The sequence below is a fragment of the Ascaphus truei genome, chromosome 6 (genome assembly GCF_040206685.1).
Source record: "Ascaphus truei isolate aAscTru1 chromosome 6, aAscTru1.hap1, whole genome shotgun sequence".
Taxonomy (NCBI): domain Eukaryota; kingdom Metazoa; phylum Chordata; class Amphibia; order Anura; family Ascaphidae; genus Ascaphus; species Ascaphus truei.
Genome location: NC_134488.1, coordinates 48,326,510 through 48,337,417, shown reverse-complemented (window position 1 = coordinate 48,337,417; position 10,908 = coordinate 48,326,510). Strand labels below are relative to the sequence as shown.

The 10,908-nt window shown below is 55.7% G+C and overlaps 1 protein-coding gene across 1 annotated transcript in view; it reads right to left on the bottom strand.

The window, feature by feature from the left end:
- Window positions 1–394: 394 nt before the first annotated feature.
- The window catches only part of TREH (trehalase), a 43,501-nt gene continuing 32,987 nt past the window's right edge, over window positions 395–10,908 (bottom strand). The window contains exons 7-13 of the mRNA XM_075606599.1: window positions 8,796–8,912; window positions 8,443–8,565; window positions 7,898–7,947; window positions 6,635–6,835; window positions 5,044–5,261; window positions 3,320–3,431; window positions 395–525 (exon numbers count right to left, since the gene is read on the bottom strand). Of these exons, the coding sequence (XP_075462714.1) occupies window positions 395–525; window positions 3,320–3,431; window positions 5,044–5,261; window positions 6,635–6,835; window positions 7,898–7,947; window positions 8,443–8,565; window positions 8,796–8,912 (952 nt within the window). The remainder of the gene's footprint in view (window positions 526–3,319; window positions 3,432–5,043; window positions 5,262–6,634; window positions 6,836–7,897; window positions 7,948–8,442; window positions 8,566–8,795; window positions 8,913–10,908) is intronic.

The window sequence follows — 10,908 nt, the reverse complement described above, 5'->3', positions numbered from 1 at the left end:
AGAGCTGCGGAGCTGTATTAGGAGCAGAGCGTGCGGAGCTGTGTTAGGAGCAGAGCGCTGCGGAGCTGTGTTAGGAGCAGAGCGCTGCGGAGCTGTGTTAGGAGCAGAGCGCTGCGGAGCTGTGTTAGGAGCAGAGCGCTGCGGAGCTGTGTTAGGAGCAGAGCGCTGCGGAGCTGTGTTAGGAGCAGAGCGCTGCGGAGCTGTGTTAGGAGCAGAGCGCTGCGGAGCTGTGTTAGGAGCAGAGCGCTGCGGAGCTGTGTTAGGAGCAGAGCGCTGTGGAGCTGTGTTAGGAGCAGAGCGCTGCGGAGCTGTGTTAGGAGCAGAGCGCTGCGGAGCTGTGTTAGGAGCAGAGCGCTGCGGAGCTGTGTTAGGAGCAGAGCACTGCGGAGCTGTGTTAGGAGCAGAGCAGTACCTTTTCGAACATTGCTTTGTACTTCCTGTAGGCCGCGTGGTTGGTTCTGACCCAGTTCTGAGCCAGCGAGAAGGCGATTTCCTGAGCCCTGAGGGACCCTGACTTTGCCAAACCTGCAAGGGGTCAAACGAGACCATTTAACCCCTTCCTGCCAGAGGGTCCCGCATTGGAGCTATAGGGAGCGGGTATATGGGGTAATAGGAGGAGTTATAGGGAGCGGTTATATGGGGTAATAGGAGGAGTTATAGGGAGGGGTATATGGGGTAATAGGAGGAGTTATAGGGAGCGGTTATATGGGGTAATAGGAGGAGTTATAGGGAGGGGTATATGGGGTAATAGGAGGAGTTATAGGGAGAGGTTATATGGGGTAATAGGAGGAGTTATAGGGAGCGGGTATATGGGGTAATAGGAGGAGTTATAGGGAGTGGGTATATGGGGTAATAGGAGTTATAGGGAGGGGTATATGGGGTAATAGGAGGAGTTATAGGGAGGGGTTATATGGGGTAATAGGAGGAGTTATAGGGAGGGGTTATATGGGGTAATAGGAGGAGTTATAGGGAGCAGTTATATGGGGTAATAGGAGGAGTTATAGGGAGGGGTTATATGGGGCATTAGGGAGGGGTTATAGGGACCGGTTATATGGGGTAATAGGAGGAGTTATAGGGAGGGGTTATATGGGGCATTAGGAGGAGTTATAGGGACCGGTTATATGGGGTAATAGGAGGAGTTATAGGGAGGGGTTATATGGGGCATTAGGGAGGGATTATATGGGGTAATAGGAGGAGTTATAGGGAGCAGTTATATGGGGTAATAGGAGGAGTTATAGGGAGGGGTTATATGGGGCATTAGGGAGGGATTATAGGGACCGGTTATATGGGGTAATAGGAGGAGTTATAGGGAGGGGTTATATGGGGCATTAGGGAGGGGTTATATGGAGTAATAGGAGGAGTTATAGGGAGGGGTTATATGGGGAAATAGGAGGAGTTATAGGGAGGGGTTATATGGGGTAATAGGAGGAGTTATAGGGAGCGGGTATATGGGGTAATAGGAGGAGTTATAGGGAGCGGTTATATGGGGTAATAGGAGGAGTTATAGGGAGGGGTTATATGGGGTAATAGGAGGAGTTATAGGGAGGGGTTATATGGGGCATTAGGGAGGGGTTATATGGGGTAATAGGAGGAGTTATAGGGAGGTGTTATATGGGGTAATAGGAGTTATAGGGAGGGGTTATATGGGGTAATAGGAGGAGTTATAGGGAGCAGTTATATGGGGTAATAGGAGGAGTTATAGGGAGCGGTTATATGGGGTAATAGGAGGAGTTATAGGGAGGGGTTATATGGGGCATTAGGGAGGGGTTATATGGGGTAATAGGAGGAGTTATAGGGAGGGGTTATATGGGGTAATAGGAGGAGTTATAGGGAGCGGGTATATGGGGTAATAGGAGGAGTTATAGGGAGGGGTTATATGGGGCAATAGGAGGAGTTATAGGGAGGGATTATATGGGGTAATAGGAGGAGTTATAGGGAGCGGTTATATGGGGTAATAGGAGGAGTTATAGGGAGCGGTTATATGGGGCAATAGGAGGAGTTATAGGGAGAGATTATATGGGGTAATAGGAGGAGTTATAGGGAGCGGTTATATGGGGTAATAGGAGGAGTTATAGGGAGAGATTATATGCGGTAATAGGAGGAGTTATAGGGAGCGGTTATATGGGGTAATAGGAGGAGTTATAGGGAGCGGTTATATGGGGTAATAGGAGGAGTTATAGGGAGCGGTTATATGGGGTAATAGGAGGAGTTATAGGGAGGGGTTATATGGGGCATTAGGGAGGGGTTATAGGGACCGGTTATATGGGGTAATAGGAGGGGTTATAGGGACCGGTTATATGGGGTAATAGGAGGAGTTATAGGGAGGGGTTATATGGGGTAATAGGAGGAGTTATAGGGAGCGGTTATATGGGGTAATAGGAGGAGTTATAGGGAGCGGTTATATGGGGTAATAGGAGGAGTTATAGGGAGGGGTTATATGGGGTAATAGGAGGAGTTATAGGGAGGGGTTATATGGGGCATTAGGGAGGGGTTATATGGGGTAATAGGAGGAGTTATAGGGAGGGGTTATATGGGGTAATAGGAGTTATAGGGAGGGGTTATATGGGGTAATAGGAGGAGTTATAGGGAGCAGTTATATGGGGTAATAGGAGGAGTTATAGGGAGCGGTTATATGGGGTAATAGGAGGAGTTATAGGGAGGGGTTATATGGGGCATTAGGGAGGGGTTATATGGGGTAATAGGAGGAGTTATAGGGAGGGGTTATATGGGGTAATAGGAGGAGTTATAGGGAGCGGGTATATGGGGTAATAGGAGGAGTTATAGGGAGGGGTTATATGGGGCAATAGGAGGAGTTATAGGGAGGGATTATATGGGGTAATAGGAGGAGTTATAGGGAGCGGTTATATGGGGTAATAGGAGGAGTTATAGGGAGCGGTTATATGGGGCAATAGGAGGAGTTATAGGGAGAGATTATATGGGGTAATAGGAGGAGTTATAGGGAGCGGTTATATGGGGTAATAGGAGGAGTTATAGGGAGAGATTATATGGGGTAATAGGAGGAGTTATAGGGAGCGGTTATATGGGGTAATAGGAGGAGTTATAGGGAGCGGTTATATGGGGTAATAGGAGGAGTTATAGGGAGCGGTTATATGGGGTAATAGGAGGAGTTATAGGGAGCGGTTATATGGGGCAATAGGAGGAGTTATAGGGAGCGGTTATATGGGGTAATAGGAGGAGTTATAGGGAGCGGTTATATGGGGTAATTGGAAAGTTATAAGGATTAAAAGGAGGAGGTACAGGGGGGGTACTATGCATCTAATTCCCCCTCCTCCCCCTCCTTAAGTCTGGGGGTTCACACCTTCCATCACCATGTGCTGCAGGGGGGGCCAGGCGTTCGGGAAATCCCACTGCTGCCCCGAGTTTGTTAGCGATGTGGGGATCCCGTTCTTATAGGATAACCCTCCGCTCGTCTGCGGGAAACGCAACAGGAACATTATCCCCTAATGTACCCCCATGTACTTACATAAATACCCCACGCTGCCGCCCGCTCGCATAAATACCCCATCGCTGCCACCCCGCTCACATAAATACCCCCACGCTGCCGCCCCGCTCGCATAAATACCCCATCGCTGCCGCCCCGCTCGCATAAATACCCCAACACTGCCGCCCCGCTCGCATAAATACCCCCACGCTGCCGCCCCGCTCGCATAAATACCCCATCGCTGCCGCCCCGCTCGCATAAATACCCCATCCCTGCCGCCCCGCTCGCATAAATACCCCCACGCTGCCGCCCGCTCGCATAAATACCCCCACGCTGCCGCCCGCTCGCATAAATACCCCCACGCTGCCGCCCCGCTCGCATAAATACCCCATCGCTGCCGCCCGCTCGCATAAATACCCCATCGCTGCAGCCCCGCTCGCATAAATACCCCCACGCTGCCGCCCCGCTCGCATAAATACCCCACGCTGCCGCCCCGCTCGCATAAATACCCCATCGCTGCCGCCCGCTCGCATAAATACAACCACGCTGCCGCCCCGCTCGCATAAATACCCCATCGCTGCCGCCCCGCTCGCATAAACACCCCCACGCTGCCGCCCCGCTCGCATAAATACCCCCACGCTGCCGCCCCGCTCGCATAAATACCCCATCGCTGCCGCCCCGCTCGCATAAATACCCCCACGCTGCCTCCCCGCTCGCATAAATACCCCACGCTGCCGCCCCGCTCGCATAAATACCCCATCGCTGCCGCCCGCTCGCATAAATACCCCATCGCTGCCGCCCCACTCGCATAAATACCCCCACGCTGCCGCCCGCTCGCATAAATACCCCCACGCTGCCGCCCGCTCGCATAAATACCCCCACTCTGCCGCCCCGCTCGCATAAATACCCCATCGCTGTCGCCCCGCTCGCATAAATACCCCATCGCTGCCGCCCGCTCGCATAAATACCCCCACGCTGCCGCCCCGCTCGCATAAATACCCCCACGCTGCCGCCCCGCTCGCATAAATACCCCCACGCTGCCGCCCCGCTCGCATAAATACCCCATCGCTGCCGCCCCGCTCGCAGAGACAGAGAGCGCCAGAAAGAAAGAGCGCACGAGACAGAGAGAGAGTGCGCGCGAGACGACAGACAGAGAGAACGCGCGAGATGACAGACAGAGAGAACGCGCGAGACAGACAGAGAGAGCGCGCGAGAGACAGACAGAGAGAGCGTGCGCGAGACAGACAGAGAGAACGCGCGCGAGACAGACAGAGCGCGCGCGAGACAGACAGAGAGAGAGCGCGCGCGACAGACAGAGAGAGCGCGCGCGAGACAGACAGAGAGAGCGCGCGCAAGACAGACAGAGAGAGCCCGCGCGAGACAGACAGAGCGCGCGCAAGACAGACAGAGAGAGCACGCGAGACAGACAGAGAGAGCACGCGAGACAGACAGAGAGAGCACGCGAGACAGACAGAGAGAGCACGCGAGACAGAGAGAGAGAGCACGCGAGACAGAGAGAGCTTGCGAGACAGAGAGAGAGAGCACGCGAGGGGTTATAGAATTGGGGGTGGGGCAGTAATTAGAGGAAGGGATTAGTGAACCTCCAGGTAGGAGACAGCTCTGTCCAGGTAACCGGCGTCCGGGAAGCACTCAGCCCACAGCGGGGCCAGGTTAGTGGGGTAGAACTGTGGGTTTCTGCGCTGAGTGTCCATATTATAATCCAGCCAGACCCCGAGCTGCTCATCCCACAGCAAAGACTGTACGGCCTGCAGCCGCAGGGACCGCGCCGAGCGGAAACGCTGCGCTTTCTCCGGGACACCTACAGAGAGGGGGGGGGGGGGAATAGGAGGAGGTATAAGGCGCGGTGTATGGGGGAATAGGAGTTATAGGCAGGGGGTATATGGGGTAATAGAAGGAGTTATAGGGAGGGGTTATATGGGGTAATAGGAGGAGTTATAGGGAGTGGGTATATGGGGTAATAGAAGGAGTTATAGGGAGCAGTTATATGGGGTAATAGGAGGAGTTATAGGGATGGGTTATATGGGGTAATAGGAGGAGTTATAGGGAGTGGGTATATGGGGTAATAGAAGGAGTTATAGGGAGCGGTTATATGGGGTAATAGGAGGAGTTATAGGGAGGGGGTATATGGGGTAATAGAAGGAGTTATAGGGAGCGGTTATATGGGGTAATAGGAGGAGTTATAGGGAGCGGTTATATGGGGTAATAGGAGGAGTTATAGGGAGGGGTTATATGGGGTAATAGGAGGAGTTATAGGGATGGGTTATATGGGGTAATAGGAGGAGTTATAGGGAGCGGTTATATGGGGTAATAGGAGGAGTTATAGGGGGCAGTTATATGGGGTAATAGGAGGAGTTATAGGGAGGGGTTATATGGGGTAATAGGAGGAGTTATAGGGATGGGTTATATGGGGTAATAGGAGGAGTTATAGGGAGCAGTTATATGGGGTAATAGGAGGAGTTATAGGGAGCGGTTATATGGGGTAATAGGAGGAGTTATAGGGAGCGGTTATATGGGGTAATAGGAGGAGTTATAGGGAGCGGTTATATGGGGTAATAGAAGGAGTTATAGGGAGCGGTTATATGGGGTAATAGGAGGAGTTATAGGGAGCGGTTATATGGGGTAATAGGAGGAGTTATAGGGAGGGGTTATATGGGGTAATAGGAGGAGTTATAGGGATGGGTTATATGGGGTAATAGGAGGAGTTATAGGGAGCAGTTATATGGGGTAATAGGAGGAGTTATAGGGAGCGGTTATATGAGGTAATAGGAGGAGTTATAGGGAGCGGTTATATGGGGTAATAGGAGGAGTTATAGGGAGAGGTTATATGGGGTAATAGGAGGAGTTATAGGGAGGGGGTATATGGGGTAATAGGAGGAGTTATAGGGAGGGGGTATATGGGGTAATAGGAGGAGTTATAGGGAGGGGGTATATGGGGTAATAGGAGGAGTTATAGGGAGCGGTTATATGGGGCAATAGGAGGAGTTATAGGGTGGGGGTATATGGAATAATAGGAGGAGTTATAGGGTGGGGGTATATGGAGTAATAGGAGTTATAGGGTGGGGTTTATGGGGTAATACGAGGGGTTATAGGGTGGGGGGTATATGGAGTTATAGGGTGGGGGTATTTGGAGTAATAGGAGGGTTATAGTGTGTGGGAGTATATTGCTGTTACCCAGCTCCTGGTAGAATTTCGCCAGCGTCCCCTCCACACGGCACAGGATGGCGTTCAGATCCACAGGGATCACCGAGCTGCTTTTGGTGTCTTGCAGAGGGTCCGCACCGCTGTGCGCCGTCCCCGCGAACCAGCGAGACGAAAAGTCCCACCCTGACTCTGCAGCGGTCTGCAGCTCCGTATAGAGAGACTGCCGGGAGTCTAAAGAGACAGGCAGAGAGACTAAAGAGTAAGGCAGAGAGACTGCCGAGAGACTAAAGAGATACGCAGAGAGACTGCCGAGAGACTAAAGAGACAGGCAGAGAGACTAAAGAGTAAGGCAGAGAGACTGCCGAGAGACTAAAGAGATACGCAGAGACTGCCGAGAGACTAAAGAGATAGGCAGAGAGACTGCCGAGAGACTAAAGAGATACGCAGAGAGACTGCCGAGAGACTAAAGAGATACGCAGAGACTGCCGAGAGACTAAAGAGACAGGCAGAGAGACTAAAGAGATAGGCAGAGAGACTGCCGAGAGACTAAAGAGATAGGCAGAGAGACTGCCGAGAGACTAAAGAGATAGGCAGAGAGACTGCCGAGAGACTGCCGAGAGACTAAAGAGACAGGCAGAGAGACTAAAGAGTCAGGCAGAGAGACTGCCGAGAGACTAAAGAGTTAGGCAGAGAGACTGCCGAGAGACTAAAGAGATAGGCAGAGAGACTGCCGAGAGACTAAAGAGTTAGGCAGAGAGACTGCCGAGAGACTAAAGAGATAGGCAGAGAGACTGCCGAGAGACTAAAGAGATAGGCAGAGAGACTGCCGAGAGACTAAAGAAATAGGCAGAGAGACTGCCGAGAGACTAAAGAAATAGGCAGAGAGACTGCCGAGAGACTAAAGAGACAGGCAGAGAGACTGCCGAGAGACTAAAGAGACAGGCAGAGAGACTGCCGAGAGACTAAAGAGACAGGCAGAGAGACTGCCGAGAGACTAAAGAGATAGGCAGAGAGACTGCCGAGAGACTAAAGAGATAGGCAGAGAGACTGCCGAGAGACTAAAGAGATAGGCAGAGAGACTGCCGAGAGACTAAAGAGATAGGCAGAGAGACTGCCGAGAGACTAAAGAAATAGGCAGAGAGACTGCCGAGAGACTAAAGAGATAGGCAGAGAGACTGCCGAGAGACTAAAGAGATAGGCAGAGAGACTGCCGAGAGACTGACCACTGGGAGATGGAAGGGACAGGCAGAGAGAGAGAGAGAGAGAGAGAGAGATAACCCGCGTGAGTTGCACCTTCTGTGAGGTTTTCAGCCAATTGATAATCATCGGTATAAGACTCCGGCCTGCGGGGAGACAGATTAGAGGGAGGGGGGGACATATTAGCAGGAGGGGGAGGGCTGCAGGGGGTTACGGGGGCAGGGCAGCACGGGGTTACGGGGGGAGGGAAGCACGAGGTTACAGGGAGAGGGAAGCACGGGGTTACGGGGGGAGGGTAGCAGGGGGTTACGGGGGGGGAGGGCAGCAGGGGTTACGGGGGGAGGGCAGCACGGGGTTATGGGGGGAGGGCAGCACGGGGTTACGGGGGGAGGGCAGCACGGGGTTACGGGGGGAGGGAAGCACGGGGTTACGGGGGGAGGGAAGCACGGGGTTACGGGGGGAGGGAAGCACGGGGTTACGGGGGGAGGGAAGCACGGGGTTACGGGGGGAGGGAAGCACGGGGTTATGTTGGGAGGGCAGCAGGGGTTACGGGGGGGAGGGCAGCAGGGGTTATGTTGGGAGGGCAGCACGGGGTTACGGGGGGAGGGCAGCACGGGGTTACGGGGGGGAGGTGGTCTCACCTGGGTCCCCCAGCTTGTACGTGGTAGCGGTTCAGGGTGTGGTTGCTTCCCCCCAGTGTCACGGTCACACTGCGATTCCTCATCCAGAAATCGTACTCTTTCTCCAGGAGGGGGACGCTCTCCCTGTGCAGGGGGGGACATTAACCCTTTCATATACCACACAGCAATGCAATGCCCCTGCCAGCAAAGGGTTAAATGTTATACTCCATACTCCACATTATGTGGCTTTTTATTAATGTGGTGATCATTACAGTTCTGTATCTGCTTGTCAATGTTAGTTTTAGTTTTCTGGGAGATTACAATATGGCCGCCACAGATACGTGTGGTCTGAGGACAGGGGCCCAGTGCCGTACCTGAGGAAGGTGAGGTTATTGTGATTGGTTAGATAGCTGTCCATCATCAGGGTGAGGAACGGTGGTTGGCTCCTGCGCAGGTAATAGACCCGCCCTCCATTGGGGATAAAACCGATTCTAAGAGGTTCATAAAAGATCAGATAATCACAGGTCAACGTGTTCATATAACAGGCAGGGGGCAGCAGTCTGTGTCAGGGGGCAGGAGGGGGCAGGAGGGGGCAGCAGTCTGTGTCAGGGGGCAGGAGGGGGCAGGAGGGGGCAGCAGTCTGTGTCAGGGGGCAGGAGGGGGCAGGAGGGGGCAGCAGTCTGTGTCAGGGGGCAGGAGGGGGCAGCAGTCTGTGTCAGGGGGCAGGAGGGGGAAGCAGTCTGTGTCAGGGGGCAGGAGGGGGCAGGAGGGGGCAGGAGGGGGCAGGAGTCTGTGTCAGGGGGCAGGAGGGGGCAGCAGTCTGTGTCAGGGGGCAGGAGGGGGCAGCAGTCTGTGTCAGGGGGCAGGAGGGGGAAGCAGTCTGTGTCAGGGGGCAGGAGGGGGCAGCAGTCTGTGTCAGGGGGCAGGAGGGGGCAGCCGTCTGTGTCAGGGGGCAGGAGGGGGCAGCAGTCTGTGTCAGGGGGCAGGAGGGGGCAGCAGTCTGTGTCAGGGGGCAGGAGGGGGCAGCAGTCTGTGTCAGGGGGCAGGAGGGGGCAGCAGTCTGTGTCAGGGGGCAGGAGGGGGCAGCAGTCTGTGTCAGGGGGCAGGAGGGGGCAGCAGTCTGTGTCAGGGGGCAGGAGGGGGCAGCAGTCTGTGTCAGGGGGCAGGAGGGGGCAGCAGTCTGTGTCAGGGGGCAGGAGGGGGCAGCAGTCTGTGTCAGGGGGCAGGAGGGGGCAGCAGTCTGTGTCAGGGGGTAGGAGGGGGCAGCAGTCTGTGTCAGGGGGCAGGAGGGGGCAGCAGTCTGTGTCAGGGGGCAGGAGGGGGCAGCAGTCTGTGTCAGGGGGCAGGAGGGGGAAGCAGTCTGTGTCAGGGGGTAGGAGGGGGCAGCAGTCTGTGTCAGGGGGCAGGAGGGGGCAGCAGTCTGTGTCAGGGGGCAGGAGGGGGCAGCAGTCTGTGTCAGGGGGTAGGAGGGGGCAGCAGTCTGTGTCAGGGGGTAGGAGGGGGAAGCAGTCTGTGTCAGGGGGCAGGAGGGGGCAGCAGTCTGTGTCAGGGGGCAGGAGGGGGCAGCAGTCTGTGTCAGGGGGTAGGAGGGGGCAGCAGTCTGTGTCAGGGGGCAGGAGGGGGCAGCAGTCTGTGTCAGGGGGCAGGAGGGGGCAGCAGTCTGTGTCAGGGGGCAGGAGGGGGCAGCAGTCTGTGTCAGGGGGTAGGAGGGGGAAGCAGTCTGTGTCAGGGGGCAGGAGGGGGCAGCAGTCTGTGTCAGGGGGCAGGAGGGGGCAGCAGTCTGTGTCAGGGGGCAGGAGGGGGCAGCAGTCTGTGTCAGGGGGTAGGAGGGGGAAGCAGTCTGTGTCAGGGGGCAGGAGGGGGAAGCAGTCTGTGTCAGGGGGCAGGAGGGGGCAGCAGTCTGTGTCAGGGGGCAGCAGTCTGTGTCAGGGGGCAGGAGGGGGCAGCAGTCTGTGCCAGGGGGTAGGAGGGGGAAGCAGTCTGTGTCAGGGGGCAGGAGGGGGAAGCAGTCTGTGTCAGGGGGCAGGAGGGGGCAGCAGTCTGTGTCAGGGGTTAGGAGGGGGCAGCAGTCTGTGTCAGGGGGCAGGAGGGGGAAGCAGTCTGTGTCAGGGGGCAGGAGGGGGCAGCAGTCTGTGTCAGGGGGCAGGAGGGGGCAGCAGTCTGTGTCAGGGGGCAGGAGGGGGAAGCAGTCTGTGTCAGGGGGCAGGAGGGGGAAGCAGTCTGTGTCAGGGGGCAGGAGGGGGAAGCAGTCTGTGTCAGGGGGCAGGAGGGGGCAGCAGTCTGTGTCAGGGGGCAGGAGGGGGCAGCAGTCTGTGTCAGGGGGCAGGAGGGGGAAGCAGTCTGTGTCAGGGGGCAGGAGGGGGAAGCAGTCTGTGTCAGGGGGCAGGAGGGGGCAGCAGTCTGTGTCAGGGGGCAGGAGGGGGAAGCAGTCTGTGTCAGGGGGCAGGAGGGGGAAGCAGTCTGTGTCAGGGGGTAGGGCTTGTCTTA